An 18,496-nucleotide genomic window follows, 5' to 3' on the forward strand; every position below is an offset into this window, starting at 1 on the left:
ACATGATGGGTCCATTCATGATAGTTAATATGTACTTTTCATGATGAACACATCCATTTCGTAATTCATGCAAATCATTGAAACCAGCAATCTTTTGATGATGAAGTTCTCGGACGAAACGGGTGATCTTCAGGTGGGGTTACCAACACCCAAGCCTTTACAGAGCTCATTAATGAAAGGCACCAGCGTCGAACTAGAGATGATGAAGGGTCAGCACCTTCTCCCCAGGCCCAACGACCAAGGAACCAACAATCATAAGCGTCTCATAACTTTATAAGTTAATAAATTACTGTATGTCACAAGAAAAAGATAAATTCAAATACCTTATATAAGTCGAGAGCAGACTCAGGAAGCGCAAACCACAGTGAATGACCGGCAGCTTAAACAGCAAACACTGAGGCAGTACTCTTGAGAGCCACCATGCTCTCCTATCAAATAAAGAAACTATTGGCACCAATTATGATTTATATCATGTTTTATATCATGATGATGATTGTGAAACTGTGTGATCCGAAATTCGATCCAACACATGACCCTTAAGTCATAAAGTTTGGTCTGTGTGATGCATTATTGGGCTGCCTTAGGGCTCTAGTCCAGTCTACAAACTTGGCCTACTCAAAACTTGACATAGGCATCTTGGATTTTCATAAGATTGCTGATTTACAATGTTTTGTTCACTCATTAGTTCATTGCGTGTCAATTTCTTATCAAAGTGTATCACATCATAGGAGAAAGCAATAAAGATAAGCCAATTTAACCTTTACTATCATTCTTCCACGTAAAGAAAGCAATAGCCAAGAGGTATGTTGCCATTTGCATTAAAGATCACCAAAGTAATGTCTCTCAACTTAGTGATGAAAAGACAAGTGATTCAAAAACAGGAAAACACTATTTCAATTGTTATACCAATCTTTCTTAAAAAAATTATTGTCTCAATAAAATGGATTGGACGAGATTAAGAAATGGACGCAGATCACAGAAGAGACAAACAAAAGGCTGTAAACTGCCTAAAAAATATTTATTCAAAAGATTTTTTCTTGAGGAATTACTCAACCTGAATTATAATGACCACTGACAATTTGAATCATTCTTTCTCGAGCCAAACTTGTAATAATTTTCAACATAGATGTTGCACTCAAAGAACAACTTTGAATGGCTAACACTTGGCAAATATTTCTACAAAATTTAATTGTAAGTGTCTGGTTCTATCACTTATATACATCGACCAAATGTCACCAAATCGGTTCCACTCGTCCCCTATGTCATCCCTATCTTCATACCCCTCAAAATTTCAATGATGCAAGTTGCTTTTGGTCGAATTGGACTCCACAGATGTGATTTACATCATTCATTTAGTGAAGATAGATGTTTAAATCACCAAAATCATTTAGTGACAAACATAGGTAGCACCAGCCCAGTCAGTAGATGGCCGGAAAAGCCAAAAATGAAAAAATTAACATGAAAAGAGCCAACCATTTTTCGGCAAACCACCACCCACAAAATGGCTGGGCTGGTGCCACCTGGCAAGGGCAGCACCAGCCCTGCCAGTTCCGGACCGGTGGATGGCCGGAAACTGACTAGAAAAGTCAAAAAACAGAAAGAAAAAGAAAAAAAATGATGAAAAAAGGTCATGCCATTTTTTGGCTCAACCTGACAGAAAATGATTAGGCTGGTCCACCTGGCAAGGACCAGCCAGTTCTTGGCTGGTGGCTAGCTGAAAAGTGGCCGGAAAAACAAAAAATTAAAAAGAACAAAAAAAGAAAAGAAAAGAAAAGAAAAAAGGCCGGCCGTCCACTGGCTGGACCAGTGCCATCCTTGCCAGGCGGCACCAGCCCGGCCAGTGGCTAGCTGAACAGCTCCAAAATGGAAATAAATAATAATAACTTTTTTGGCTATTTTCTGGCCAAACATAGTCCGGAAAATAGTTGGAGTTGATAAGGATATGCTGGTGATTGGGAGAGAGGGAGGGAGGGTGTTACCATGTGAAAAAACTGGGGGTTGCCAGTTTTTTCAAAACCTGGTTTGTAACCAGGTCAAGTTTCCAACAAACTGGGATTCGTGTCATCCAAGTGGACCACCAAACCCAGTTATGGTCCATATCCAGGTTTTATGGGCTAAACCAGGTTCTCATCATCCAAACAGACCCTTGGTTGGCTGTACACTCTTGTTAAATAAAAGTAACCAGATCTTAACCAGGGACGTGAGTTCAGCTGTCCAGGCACACCAACCAACCAGAAATGCAGTTGCGCACCCATGGGAAAACAAAGGAGCGCTTTTGAAAATTGACAAAGAACAGACCTGGGACAGCAAAAACAAATGAGAAGCATCTTTCTTCGACAAGGCTGGTTTCAATACTGCAATTTAAAAGAAACACAGAGAACAATCGGATCTTGCCACAAAAAATGCTCTGTCAAATACACTGCAAATTAACAAAAGTAATTTGATCACAAGATTGCCTTCTTTTTGGGTTCAAGAACAGGAGGGTCAATGTCGATGCCCATATTTGCAGCAGTGCCTGCTATGATTCTCATGGCTGACTCAATACTTGAACAGTTCAGGTCTGGCAGCTTCTCTGTTGCAATGGCTTGCAATTGATCAATGGTTATCTTCCCCACTTTCTCTGTTTTTGGCTCTTTTGAACCTTTTTCCACTCCTACATGAAAAAACATGAATCTCAACAGCTTAGTCTACGTATCTAATAACAAACCACAAATTGAAGCTAGAAGCTAAAAAGTGAGTTCCATACGATTGATAAACCAGATAATTGAAACTTTTCATGGTTGTAATATGGTAAATACTATGTCGTCATTAAAGTAGCAGTGTTCATCAGTCATTCATATGTTTGCAATTGGGTATGCAATTATGCAATCAATCACATGCTTATCACATACCAAAAGGTAAAACCTCAGAATTTCAACAGTGCCAGAAGAAAAAAAAGAATCCACTTAAAAACTATGAGTTACCTCTCTTGTTACAGTAATAAAGTTCCCACATGAACTTTCATATTGTCTCATAAAAATGCGTAGAAGATAAGGCTCCGCTTGGGAGCCGGTGTTGGAGAAGAGGTGAGACGGGTGATGGAACTGGAGAAGAAAATGGGACGAGGCTGGAGTTGTCAACTACATCCCTGTGAGGATGTAGTTGAAAATAGCCCATCTCCAACCCCTTCTCCACTCTCAACACCATTCTCATTCACAATACAGGGTTCCCAAACACCTGTGGAGGTAGATAGTACTAATTAAACCCTCATTAAATACCACCTCCCCTCCCATCTCCGGCTCCTAAACAGAGCCTAAGAATTGAAAAAAAAATGATGGAATCCTTATAATTCCTACATTTTGGATTCTTGCTTCACGGGAATTGCATAGAGCTACAGATCTGATTTGGGAGGTATTGAACTCATATCGGCAACAGCAAAGGGGTCACTGACCTCAACCCAGCAAATTTCTTTAAAAATTTTTAGGTCCACATGAGAAACTCGTGCTTCTAAGTGTTTCAATGACATTGCAGTAGTAGATATCATGCATAAATGTTGCTTAAAAACTAGTTGCCACTTTCTTTATTATTTCTTAATTTAAGTATGATTGCAGTTTGCTTTTAAAGCATCACAATAATTCATTCTCTTAATTAGCATCATCTGATCTTGACAAAGAGGACGCTTTCAAAATATCTGAGAATCATTCCAGTACTTGGTTCATGATTTCTCAAGGCATCCATTCCTAGAATAAGGAACAGTTAGGCACATCATTTTTCAATTTATTAATGGCTAGAATTAAAGAAAATAAAGACAGAAAGAATTCAAACAAATTTGAGATGAGGGATTTCTGTCAAATAAAACAATGGCCTTTAAGTGCATTTCACAAACTCTTCTGACATGATCAGCTACGTTATTGTCATTCAAACTTGGAAAATGCACAATAGGAATTGATAAATGAAACATCATATATGACAACGTATTGCGCATCTTAGAGAGGCAGATCTTATTCAAGTTCCTAACCTATTCATATCCCTTTCCGATAAGGGTGCAAGCAATACTTGTATGCATGAGCTGTCCAATTTCTCATTTATTAACAAAAGGGGAAGTTACACATTTACCATATTTCAACTCCAAATTGGATATCAAGCACCTATCAGCATCACTCAGAACTTTATTATCTCATCCATGAATTCATTTATGATGAAACTTTAGAAAGTAGACTTCTCAGTTAGAGTTTCCTTGGAACAATGCAGATCAAAGTTAAATTTCTTGCAGTTTTTCCCATGAGTCCAAGTTTTCAATCCTTTGATTTTGAAATTCAAGATTTCTAGCATAAATTATCTATTGTGCCTAATGTTCAAAGTTCCCCAGCAATTTATCAGAAAGATCCAATAACACAGAATAGGTGAAGGTGAAATTCATACTAGAGAAATTATCTAGTTTTTACTATTCTCTATTTCTAATTCTTGCATATATTACACCAATTTTGGATCAAATGACTGCAATTCCTTGTGATTTCAGGATTTCTTTTAGAAGAAATCAGATCTGAGATGACTTCAAAAGTATCACAATCAGTCCAAGATAAACACAGATATTTATAGATTTTCAGCGTCGGAAGCAAAAAAACAACTGCTCTCCGTGCTGCAGCATACTGGTTAAATAAAAAACAGCCAAAATCTGTGGTTCAATCCTCTTAAAGAGTCCTTATGAACCATTTTGAGATCATCAAAATGGACTAAACTGTTATAAAATGCTAAGATTAAATGAGTGTTAAATGTTTTCTTTATTCACTTAAAAGTAAAAGTATGAAAAAAATTTAAGGCATATAATAACCAATATCTATGGAGAGAACCAGGTAAGAGTGGAGCAGAATAGACCCTATAGTTTTTCAACATTTTCTTGGATGTTCTATAACTAAGCCCCGAAAAATATGATTGCTATAGTTTATTTTATTGGAAAAATGTATTACACCGGAAATTTTTGTATATAAATATGTTCTGAAAGAAACTGAAAAAACAATACCTCGTATTGAATCAAAACTGTACAATAAAATAAGCAGGTGTCTTCATTGGAATAATTTGCTCCAAAGAATTTTTTCTAGTAGACAAGCAATTGAAAAAAATCCACTCATTCAGGCCAAACAAAAAACACCTGGAACTATGACTATCTTCATAGATCCAGTCTGGTATCCATTCTGGCCCATCTCCACCGTGGTTAGGAAACCAACAAACATTATATATATATATATATATATATATATATATATATATATATATATATATATATATATATAGAGAGAGAGAGAGAGAGAGAGAGAGAGAGAGAGAGAGATAGATAGATAGATAGATAGATAGTTCTATGTTTATCTTGCAAACATGGTAAAACTTGGAAAAGATGTATGGTTCAGACTCATTACAACAATGAACTAAATTTGGTAAAGAACCCAAATTCTCTTGTTCAAATTCCACCAGGACAATGTCACACGGATACTCCATTTTGGCTGCCATTCCATATCCCTTTATATACAAGTCATATTGGAAACTTCACAAAATGGCCGAATCCCCATATCTGCACCTGTATCCATGTGACATAACACAAGGAGCCCCACTTGAAAATCTAGCCTAAGCCCCATGACAGAATGCCCATCCAAACACTAATGGGAAGACCAGTGCAACCTTACCCAAACTCTACCAACTTAGTGGGACTGGGAAAGATCACCTGAGTCACATCTGAAATGCAATCAAAACCACACCACCATTCCTCGATAGAGCAGACTAGCTTACCAGATATACAACCAAGCTTCATGATAAATACAATATCACGTCCATCTAAATCCCATCAATGACCTAACCTGTGACTATTAAAAGATGACCTGGTTCTGCAATGCCATTATATTGCATAGCTTTTCAGAAACTATAACTTAAAGGAGCCATATTCAGCACAATGCTGCAAACATTACCATATGCAGTGCAGCTAGATGGCACTTGTCATGTAATGAGTAATAGTTTCTTCATACAAAAACCAATCACTTGGCATTAAAATCTTAAACACCAGGAGAATTCCCTAGAGGAAGATTACCATGAGATGTTCATCTTATCTAGTTCCATCCAAGGCAATTGTGTGGTTTGTGTCTACAACGAAGTATTAAAGTATTAAGTGAGATATCTTTTATCCAAGTAACAGGTCAAAAGTTCAATCCTTCAGCAGATAAATGACTCAGAAAAAGGAATAACAGAAAGAAACTAAAATATAGGCTAAGTATCAAAAACATCCCACGAACAGAATATGACCAAGATCGGACGGTGGTTTCCGAATGTATTGAATATTTAACAGCTAAAAAAAGTGCCTCCATACGACTCTATGCACTGCCTTCCATATAAGGACAACATAAGCTAAACGTTACAGTCATATCAGTGGGGCAAAAAAGTTTCTCATTGCAATATAGCAGTCCACATTAAATGACGAAAGATCCTAGTAATACCAGGGGCAAATTCTATAACCTTCACTCTTTCCATGTTAATTTCAATTAACTAAGCAGTTGCATCCTAGGAGCTTCTGAATCAATTTGCTTTCTGACAATCTTTCTCGTTATTGAGGCCAACAGAAGATGTATAAGTAGTTCCCTATACATGTGCATACATAACGTAAGACCCAAATAGTTCACACACATTTATTCTAATGTTAAACAGTTGAAAAGAACCAGAAATCATCTCCAACTATTTAAGATTTACAAGTAATTCAAAGATAACAATTTACCCGCAGCTTTAAGCAGAAGAACCGAAGCAGGGGGAGTCTTGAGAACAAAAGTAAAGCTCTTATCCTGTCTCATTCCCATCAACAAAACAAAACAACAAGAAAAATACCTCAAATTTCAACATGAGTACCTTATTTCATCAGAAACTTCAAAACCACAAGAAGTAGAAGGAACCACATACATCATAGACCGTAATTTCGACGGGAATGACGTATCCGGCCTTGTCGGCCGTCTTCGAATTGTACTCCTTGCAGAAGGCCATGATGTTCACGCCCTTGGACCCAAGAGCAGGACCAACAGGAGGTGCGGGAGTCGCCTTCCCTGCCTCCAGAGCGAGCTTCACTATCCCAACCACTGCAATTCGAAAGAAACCCATTCAGCATTTGGGAAAAACCGTTCACTCTCCAAAGGAGTAGGTGGGTTTTCAGAAAGTGGGTACCCTTCTTGGCTTTTCCGGCCGGCTTTGGAGGAGCCATTGCGTTGATGGTGAAGGTTCTTGGGGCGAGAATTAGAGGCTGCTTCTGCAGAAAGTGATGAGAGAGAGGGGACTTCTTTAAGGAAAGGCTTCCGAAAATTGAAGATGAGAGCTTGTTTGAAGAAGAGGAAGTTGATGGGGAGGGGGAAGTAACATTGGGTAGAGCAAGATACGAAGAGGCAGCCATTTCGCGGATGCAGAGAGAGAGAGAGAGAGAGAGAGAGAGAGAGAAGAAGAAGAAGAAGGGATAAAAGGATTTTGCCTAACGTTCCAGCCGGCAACGGGTTCAAGTGACTCCTAATTGAACTCAAAAATCAAGTTCTGTACTCCAGCGATCCACTTGTACAAAAAAAAAAGGCAATTCAAGAATTCTTATATAAACTGAGCTGCTGGCAACATGTACCTTGAGGGTTTATTTTATAAGTTATTTCATTTTCAGGGTTCACATTTTGAACTTTAGATAATACTATATATTTTTCTTTTTCTTTTTTATCCTCATCCTACCCAAAAAAAATTAAGGATGAAAACGGTTCGGGTCTAGAACAGCTAAATACATGAGGATCAAAGCAGCCAAAAATTACAAAACCTTCATGCTGAATCTGACCCATTTGCATTTCTACTGGAAATGCACAAGGGGCAGCACCATAGGGTGACTTCCCGGCTTTTAATCAAATATTAACTCAACCCAACCAATTTGACCCGATTATGATCCAAACCGGTTTTGAATTATAAACAGGTAAGGGAACTGTACTTAAACATGGTTGGATATGAGATTTCTTATACCTGACCCAACAAGTGTCCGAACTTGAACCCTTTACCTCACAATATATTATCTGGCTAGGTTTGGACATAATCAAATGGGTTGGAAACCGGACCCATTCATCTCAAAATGTCATGCCCTTGTGAAACAGCCTAAAAAATAGTTGGAAAGATAAGATTTGAAACTCTTATCTCAGTGATTTCTTGCATCTTTTATGTGAACACCAAATCTACACCATCTTTGCCCAGTTGTCACCATAGAAGCTTGACGTCACCCTCACGATTTCTTTTATTTTTATTGTATTTTTTTTATTTGGGACAGGTTTAAATCTCTCTCATTAAGAACTTGTAGATTTGATGATGCAAGGGGGTGCATGCGTATTACAAGTTACTGAGAGGGATACAAAAATCTTTTAGGGTAAGAGCTGCATAAGCATTATTTGAATTGTCAGGTGCAAAGAGGTTCTTTTATTTGACTCAACACCTCACAAAGGGCATTGAGGTTTTTTTACCTAGCACCACGCCTCTTAAAGGAATTGTCATCCTTTGCCTGAAGAGACAATCTTTCTTAGAGATCCTTCTAAGGTGGAACTATCAGGAGGGGATGTGCTTTATAAAAACCTATATGGCAAGGTAGAATGTATCCAATTTGATTCTTAATTTAATTAAGGTTTTTTTATTGGGCTTACTAAGCATTTTGGTAGAATTAACTCTTTTCTTGAAAAGTATATTTGGCTCATTGGCTCTTGCCAAAGGAGATTTTCTCCATTCTCCTTTCATTCTTAAAAAACCATGTAAATATTTTATATTTTTCCCTCTCATGCCTCTCTCTCTCTCTCTCTCTCTCTCTCTCTCTACCGCTAAGGCCTCCCCCGGATCCGGACTGATCGCCTCGGTTTTTATCTGTATTTTGTGTCTATTTTTGGCTTATGTGTTCTTTGTCTTGTTTGTCGGTTTCAACGGCTGTTGAACCTGTCGTAATGTTGATATCTTTGATTCGGCTCTCTCTCCATTTCACATCCTCTCAACTTTCTCTCACGCCGTTTTCAACCTTTGGATTGCTATCATTTGGTATCAGGGCAGGCCATCCTCGGCTGCTGGAGCGAAGATCGAAGAAAGATTTGGCGCTCCCATTGTTGGATCCGATGTTCCCATGGTTGGATCTATCCAAAACAAGCCTAAAAACAAATACCTACTTTGCTCGAAAGCACAACAACCTGCATATCATATGATTTTCCTAAAGGTCGAATTCCTCCTTAGTAGCCATTTTGAATAAGACCAACCATTTCTCTACGTAGGGTATAAGGCTACAACTATTCAGACACAAACTCGGTGTCCATAGACATAGTAGCGATCATATCCAACCGTACCTACACACCCGAACATATTTGATCAACTCTGATCTGCAACAGACGAATCTGAAGCTACAATTTTGGGTAACTATTCTTCATGTCCCAAACTCAATAATCAAATTTTGTTTGGCCTAAATCGGAGTTGTATAGGCCCTGATCTGCCTATCTCAAGTAAGACATATGTTTTGACTATTCTACTGTAGATTTGGACAAGGGCAAATTCAGGTTCCTATATTCAAATTTTTTTTTCAAACAATTCTGAAGAACAAAAATTGCTCAAAAATATTGTGATCTCATCTACACTTATAGAATCAAGGGTGAAAATATCAAACTCAGATCTTCTACCCATCAATCTTGATTCCCTCCTTATTATAGGCGGGTCATACTTGCTCACTGACCCAGTCCTGAACCTGATATTGAACCCATACCTGACTTCTAATCACTGTCATTTGGTGACCTTTTCGTCAAAAAATCTAAAATTTTAAGAAACAATAGCCTTATCTGTTCTGAATCAGACCCAAGTTACGATTCAAAAAGATTATATCACATTCTTGAGATATAGCCAAAATATCATACCCTACCAACTTGTGACTGACGAAAGAAAAATTGCAACAACAATCCAAAAAAGCATTTGGAATAGATTTGGTTTGAAACGCAATTAGTTGAAGTTGCATTCTTCCATCAAGAATGGACCAACCAGGTCTAATGCAGCCACAGACAAAGGTAGTTTCAGATTTGATTATGAATTCTCCTTTGACAGTTCAAAAAATATAAAATTTCATATTAAAAAGTTGTCAAATGGTGTAATGGTTGAAAGACGAAAAAATGGCCTACCATGCATATATATTATGTATAGGATAATGAAAATAAAAGCGAGGATGAGAAGGGAGATGAGGAGGAAGATGGGAATGAGGATGACTCACAAGAATAAGTCATGGAGATATCTTTTCATTCACTTGCTAGAGTGGAAGTACCTCAAATCATGAGGGTTCAAGGGACTCTCAAAGGAACTACAATTTTCATCCTCATGGACATGGGCAACACACAATCTTATATGCACCCAATTAGGCAAAAAAGCTAAGTGGCCAACCACTTCACATACTCCTTTTGAAGTCAGTGTTGGAAATGGCAGCAAGCTTCATTGCCAAGCCAAATACACCAATTTGGCTCTCGAGATCCAATACACTACCTTCTATTTGGATGCAGTTGTTGAAAACCTTAAGAACCATCATGTGAAACATTAAGTCCATGAAGATGATGTTTTAGCATGAGAACCAATGCGTGAAGATTGTGGCTCCTTGGTCTTTCCTAGAGTTAATAGGTTCCAAACCTATGCTCAAGACTATGCATCAAGATGGGCAGTTGTTCATGTTTCACACCTTAGATACAAGTTCTCAAGAACCTATTGCTCCCGAATTGGAGTAGATACTCAACATATTTGAGAAAGTCTTTTCGAAGCCCAAAGGCGCTCCCACCGACATCCATCACATACCAATTATAGTTGGGGCCCATCCAACCATTGTTAGACCTTATTGGTATGCCCAAGTATAGAAGGACGGAATCAAAAAACAAGTTATGAAGATGCTCTAATCTGGCATAATCCAGGCCAACAAGGGTCCTTTATCTTCTCATGTACTTCTCATAATAAAGGACAGATCTTGGAGGTTCTATATTGACTATTGGTCCTTGAACCAAATTATCATCAAGGACAAATATATGATTCAGATGATAAAAAATACTTTTGGATAAACTACACAAAGCAACCTACTTCATCAAACTAGACTTGAGATTCGGTTATCACTAAATCCATGTGACCCCATAAGATGTGCAAAAGACCACCTTTCGGACACATGATGGGCACTATAAGTTTGTAGTAATGCCCTTCAGGCTCACCAACACCCCTACCACCTTTTAGACTCAATTTATTATGATATTCTTTAATGATATATTGATCTACAGTCAAACATGAGAGACACACAAAACATATTCAAATAATTTTGGGTCTTCTGAAGGAACATAAGCTCTTCATAAAAAAGAACACGTGATGTTTCACATAGAGTCACATTTATTACTTGGTCCATGTCATCTCCAAGCAAAGAGTAGAGGTCGACCTTGAGAAGATTAAAGTCATAGTTGCTTGGCCAACTCCTTAGACTCTCAATGCCTTGAGAGGATTTTTGGGGCTTACTAGGTACTAGCAAAAGTTTGTGCAGAACTATATTCAAATAAACCAGCCATTAACCTATCTTCTCAAGAAGAATGTCTTCTCTTGGGATGACAAGACAACTTTAGCCTTAGAAACACTTAAGAAGGCCATGAATACCATTCCAGTTTTGGCCTTGCTAGATTTTCAACAAACCTTCGTGGTTAACATTGATGCATCTAGATATAGAATAGACATATTTTTGACCCAGAATAACCATCCCTTGGCCTATTTCAGCAAGATTATAGATGTAAGGAAGAAAGGCCTATCCACTTACGAAAAAAAGTTATTGGAAATCATTATGGTGGTCAACAAATGAAGACCCTACCTTCTGGGTCATCACCTTATAGTCTGGACATACTGTAAGAGTCTGAAATCTATGCTTAAACAATGGATATCTAGCCCTATGCAACACAAATCAATCTCCAAGCTAATGAGGTATGACGTTAACAACTCGAGTTGGAGCTAATCACACTATCTATAGTTCAGTTTTTCTTTCTAAAAGAATTAGCAAAGAGTACCAGCAAGATAAAGGCCTTGCCAAACTTAAGGACCAACTGGAGTAACAACCTAAGAACAACTATGAGCTATAGGAAGCCTTTATACTTTACAAGGGAAAAATCCTATTGCCAAAAAAGTCCCCACTCATTCTCTGATTTTTGATGCATTTCTATAGCCCCTTTTCTGCAAGGCACAAAGGGATTGAAAAAACATACCATCGAGTCATCTAAGAATTTCATTGGACAAGGATGAAAAGTATTATGAAATAGAATGTGCACTAATGTGACATGTGTCAACGTGTCAAGTATGAGACTACGTCTTCAGTAGGGCTTCTACAACCCTTACTAATTCATATGCAGGTTTGAAAATAAATTTTTATGGATTTTATTGATGGTCTACCACCTGTGCATGATTACACCACTATCTTGGTAGTTGTGGATCAACTCACAAAGTAAGAGCATTTTATTGCCTTAACACATCCCTACACGGCCCGAACTGTGGCAAAATATTTGTCTAACACATCTTCAAGTTCCACAGGATGCCATGAGTCATTGTAAGTGACTATGACCCCACCTTTCTGAGTTTCTTCTAGATAGAGTTCTTTAAACTTCAAGGAACCAAGCTTGCCATGAGTTCTTCTTACCACCCTCAGATAGGCAGTCAAACAAAGGTGTTGAATCAATGCTTGAAAACATACTTGCAGGCTTTCGTGGGCGACCAACCCAAATAGTGGGTCAAACTACTTCCATGGGATGAGTGGTCTTACAACAACAACCAACACTATGCTATTTGCATGACTCCATTTAAAGCGTTGTACTAAAGACAACATCCTTATACAATCCATTATACAGATGGGTCTGCACGAATCATGTTCATAAACTCATTGATCCTTGAAAAAGACCTGTTCTTGAGCAAACTTAGGCTTCACCTATAAGGAGCCCAAAACATAATGCAATAACAATACAACAAGCACATGCATGACATGGAATTTCAAATAGGAGATTAGGTGTTGTTGAAACCACCACCCCATCGATAGATGATCTTAGGAAGAACCCATAATCATAAATTATCCTCTTGATTCTATGAACCCTACCCAATATTGGAGTGTATAAAAAGGTGGCTTACAAGCTCCAAGTTTCACTAGAGGCTAAAGTACATCATGTGTTTCACATACCAAGACTCAAGCCCTATATTGATATACCTCTTGAGATTTCTCTAGCCTTGTCTGACTTTAGGGAGCTAGTCCAACCTATTCATTCCCGCATATTGGAGAAAAGGCAAAGGCGAATCAGTGAATGAATCACTACAGAGGTTCTTGTAAAATGGAGTGAATCAGAACCAGCCAACACCACTTGGGAGATAGAAGATCAGCTGATAGAGCACTTCTTTGAGTTCCATCATTGAGGACAAGGCTGATTTGAAGCGGGTGAGACTGATAGTAGCTTGATGCCACCCTTGTGATCTTTTTATTTGGGCGGGTTTGAATATCTCTCTCATTAGGAACTTGTGGATCTGATGATCCAAGAGGATGTATGGGGTATTAGGGGTTACTGAGAGAGAGATAATAGTCTTTTAGGGTCAATAAGAGTTGTATAGACATTATTTCAATTGTCAAAGGCAAAGAGGTCCTTTTGTTTGACTTAACACCTCACCAAAGGCATTGAGGTCTTCTTATCGAGTTCAACGTCCCTATGGGCATTGTCGTCCTTTAATTAAAGAAACACTCTCTCTTAGAGATCCTCCCAAGGTGGAACAACTAGGAGGGGATGAGCTTTATAAAACATATATGGAAAGGTAGAATATATCCAATTTGATTCCTAATTCAATTGAAGTTTCTCAATTTAGCCTACTAAGCATTTTGGTAGGATTGGTTCTTTTCTTAGAAAAGAGATTGACTCATTGGCTCTTGCCAAAAAAGATTTCCTCCATCCTCCCTTCCTTCCAAAAAATCATGTAAACCTTTCTATCTATCTCTCTCTCTCTCCCTCTCACGCCTTCTACGAACTCTCTCTCTCTCTCTTTCTTTTTTTCTTACACACTTTCAATCTTCCTCACCCTCTCACTCCTTCCATAATCTCTATCTTTGTCTCTTTGAATCCCACACCCTCTCAACCTCTCCCTTTCTCACCTTCTTTAACCTCTAGACTGCTATCATGCCAACATGGTGTCATTGAGCTTGGCCTTCTTGTTTCTCGTATGAGATGACTCATCATTACTCAATTTTATTATAAATGCACCAAATATGTAAATATTAACTATGCTTGCATGTTTTAACCAAGAATATATTTACTATATTGTCTGTTATATAAAAAAAAATCATTATACCAAGTTGTATATGTTCACTCAATCTGACCTCATAGATCTGTTATTAATTAGGGATCAGACTTTAGATTATCTTTTTTCAAAGTAAAAGTATGATTTTTTGAGTCATGAAATTTTGATACATGGTATGCCCACAAATTTTGAAGCATTTGGAAAACCAAGTTACATGTTTTTTTTTACTAAAGAAACTACATAGGTCATATCTGAGTAGTTAATTATGGATAAAAAATTTGAAAAAATATAAAAAATGGTATTTTCTTCTAGCTTGCATGTACAAATGATGCACCCATATTATATTTTATCAAGAAAAATCTTGACAAGATAAAGTCTAAATAAATTAAATGTTATGTGTGCCTTAAATTTTGAACCTGCTTCACTCCATGCATGACCCATTTTGATTAAGATAGGAAACCCATGACAACTCAATTTCTTAATCTCATGTAAAGACCTAATCTAGCAAGAAAATTATAACTTTTCAAACCATAGAAAGTTGTGACGTTGTAAAACTCTTATTTTTTTTTGTCTTCTTTAAAGTCGCTTATGTGGGAGTTTAATACATATGGGGTAAGAGAGCCATAATTAAAGTAGGGCAGCCTCATGTTTGTGGGCTATAAAAAGGGATTTTTGGTGAGATATGTAGTGGTTTTTTTAGAGAGCTTCTTTGGGAGTCTTTGGTATTAATGGTTTAGATGTATCTCCTCTTTTATTCATCATAGCTAAACCTTGTTTCCTTTTGCCTGTGGACATAGTTCATAGACTGAACCATGCATATTTTGTGTTATTCTTTAGTTGTTATCCTTTTTATTGTTATGTTTTGTTATTGTTTTGCACATGATTTCCTAATAAACTGGTATCCGAGCTTTGTTTAGTCTTTTAACAATATTGATGACTTCGATATTAAAGTTTGATATTGAGAAATTATGGCAAGTGAGGATGCTTGCCATATTGACACAACACGGATTGAATAATGTCTTGTTTGGGAAAGCTAAAAGGTCTCCCATCATGATTGATGATGATTGAAATGAGTTGAACAACAAAATCCTAATTGTTATTCAACTTTGCTTGACCAATGATGTCTATGAAGTCCTTATGGAGAAGACAATTGATTAATTTTGGGAGATATTAACAAAATTATATTTGACTAAGTCTCTTACAAATCAATTGGTCTTAAAATAATGTTTGTACACCTTTCACATGTCAGAAGATACAACCATTAAATTTCATATAAGTGAATTTATCTTTATTATTATGAAGCTAAAAATATAGATATGAAGATTGATGCTTGCTATTATGTTTTTTACTGTCATCATATAAGAACTTCAAGGACACCATGATTTATGGTCAAGAAACTCTCACTATAGGTGAGGTCAAAACCAAACATGAATAAAAAATAAATTGATAAAGAGTTGACCATTGGTGAAGGTGGTGATCGTTCAACAAACTTGATTGTTAGAGGACACACTAAGGATAGAGATGCAAACCATAGTAAAAGCATGTCAATAAGAAAATGTAAAAATTAGAACTTGTCTTGAAACTACTCTCACAAGAAATGACACATAAAGTTAGAGTGCTTCAAGCTAAAAAATAAGCAACCAAAGAATGACAACAAGGATAAAAAAAAAGAATCCATTATAAAAGTTGGTATCACTCAAGTTGATATTGAGGTTGATGACTTTGCTGTGATGGTGATGAAATTAGATTTAGTGATGAGTGGATTCTTTATTCGGGGTGTTCTTTCCACATGTGATCGAATTGAGAGTGGTTTTCTTCATGTGAAGTCGTTGATGGTAGTTCTATATTGATGAGCAATAGTGCAACTTGTAAAATTACTAGCAATGACACAATTCGAATTAAGATGAATGATGGTGTGATCAAAATATTGGCATATTTCAAGGATATTTGAAACTTGAAAAAAAAACTTTATCTCATTAGGTACTCTTGATGAAAAGGTGAAGTTATAAAGGTTGGTACAAGTGCAATATTTGTGATGAAAGGCAAAAAGATTGGGAGCTTCTATGTGTTACATGACTCTACAGTAATAGGCAAAGTTATAGTTTCATCATGTTTTCTTATCCAAATATGACACTTCCGAGTTATGGCATATGAGACTTGGTCATATGAGTGAGAAATGCATTGCTATTTTAAGCAAAAGAGGTCTTCTTTGTGTTCATAGTACATAAAAGATGGATTTTTGTGAACACTGTATTTTTGGAAAGTAGAAGAGAGTCAACTTTAGCATTGGAGTGCATACAACTAAGGGCACTTTAGATTATATTCACTTAGATTTATTGGGGCTTGCTTAGGTCATTTTGAAAGACGGTGCACAATAGATGTTTGATTTTATTGATGACTTCTCTATTTGGGTTTACTTCTTGAAACTTAAAAGTAAAATATTTGATATTTTCAAGAGGTAAAAGAGTTTACTTAAGAAACAAAATGGAAGCAGAATAAGAGATTCAAGACTGATAATAGTCTTGAATCTTGCAATAATGAGTTCATTGAATTTAGCAAGGATGATGATATCATCATGCATTGCACTATTGTAGTGACACCACAACAAAATGAACTGATAGAACACATGAACATGACAATATTAGAGAGAGTTCATTGCATGCTCTCAAATGCAGGACTACACAAAGAGTTCTGAGCAGATGCAACCTATATGACATGTCACTTGATAAAATAATCTCCATCTTTAGCTATTCAGTGCAAGATACATGAAGAGGTATGATCTAGTACTTCTGATTACTCTGATTTGAGAATATTTGGTTGTCTTGCATATGCTCATGTTAGTGATGGTAAATTTGAGCTAAGAGCTAAAAATATATCTTTATTGGTTATGCATCTAGAGTTAAATCTCATAAGTTTATAATTAGTAGAGATGTGACCTTTGATGTGTTGTCTATGTTGCATCCAAGAAAGGAGTCACCATCTTCCTCTGACATAGAAAATATTAAAAAAGAGCCAAGTTCAGTATAAAAGGTAGAGTTAAAAGTTGTAGTCTCGGTTCCTAGTCAGACTTGTTTTGAGACATCTTCAGTTCAACCTTCTATTCATATGGAAGAAGTTGTAGTGCCTCAACAAGCAAGGTAGAGAAGTACAACATAACCATGGGCAGATAAATGAGATAGATCTGACCATCACAAAAATATGGATATGCTGAAATCATTGCTTATGCCTTGTTAGTTGTAGATTCAATTGATTGTGGTGAACCCTTATCATATTCTCAAGCTATTACTTCAATTGATTCTGCTAAGTGGTTGATGATTATGCATGAAAAAATTGAATCCCTTCATAAAAACCAAACTTGGGAGCTTGTGAAACTACCTAATTAAAGGTAAAAAGATCGTTGGTTGCAAATGGATCTTTTAGAAGAAGAAAGGTGCCTTAGGTTTTGAAGATGCTAGATATAAAGCACAATTGGTTGCAAAGGGCTATAGTCAGATAGAAGAAATTGAATTTAATAATATTTTTTCTCAAGTTGTTAAACATAGCTCTATTCATGCTTTACTTGCCCTAGTTGCAATGTATAATTTGGAATTAGAACAACTTGATGTTAAAATTGCTTTCTTACATGGTGAATTGGAGGAACAAATTTATATGTATCAACTTGAAGGTTTTGTAATTGAAGGTAAAGAAGACTGTGTTTGCTATTCAAGAAAACTTTGCATGGCTTAAAGCAGTCTCTTAGGCAATAGTATAGAAGGTTTGATTCTTCTATGTTGAGTTTTGACTATTACAAAAGTATGTATGATAGTTGCATTACAGAAAGCTTAATGATGACTCATTTATCTACTTGCTAATTTATGTAATGATATGTTCATTACAACAAAGGATATATCTGAAATCAAGAAATTAAAGACATAGTTGGCTAATGAGTTTGAAATAAAAGATTTGAGTCTAGCTAAGAAGATTCTTGGCATGAAGATTCAAAGATATCAAAAGGCCAACAAGCCATATTTGAGTCAAAAGAAGGAGATTGAAAAGGTTCTTGAACGTTTTGGCATGACATGCCAAACCTATAGGTACCTCTATTGCTGCACATTTTAAAGTCTCTGCTTTTTTGTCTCCTCAGACAGATAACAAAGCTGAATATATGCCACATATATCCTACTCTAGTGTTGTTGGCAGCATTAGGTATGCACACATCCAA

The 18,496-nt window shown here is 36.7% G+C and overlaps 1 protein-coding gene across 1 annotated transcript; it reads right to left on the reverse strand.

Moving 5' to 3' along the window:
- Positions 1–2,328: 2,328 nt before the first annotated feature.
- On the reverse strand, positions 2,329–7,515 carry LOC149836242 (large ribosomal subunit protein uL11c-like). Its single transcript, XM_090010833.1, has 4 exons — positions 7,171–7,515; positions 6,913–7,085; positions 6,734–6,797; positions 2,329–2,653 (listed from the first exon to the last, which is right to left on the reverse strand). The coding sequence occupies exons 1-4, from the start codon at positions 7,391–7,393 to the stop codon at positions 2,445–2,447; spliced, it is 669 nt and encodes a 222-aa protein (XP_089866959.1). The 5' UTR covers positions 7,394–7,515; the 3' UTR covers positions 2,329–2,444.
- Positions 7,516–18,496: the final 10,981 nt, after the last annotated feature.

This window comes from Nuphar pumila, chromosome 6 (assembly GCF_984573655.1).
Source record: "Nuphar pumila chromosome 6, dmNupPumi1.hap1.1, whole genome shotgun sequence".
NCBI classification, from domain to species: Eukaryota; Viridiplantae; Streptophyta; class Magnoliopsida; order Nymphaeales; family Nymphaeaceae; genus Nuphar; species Nuphar pumila.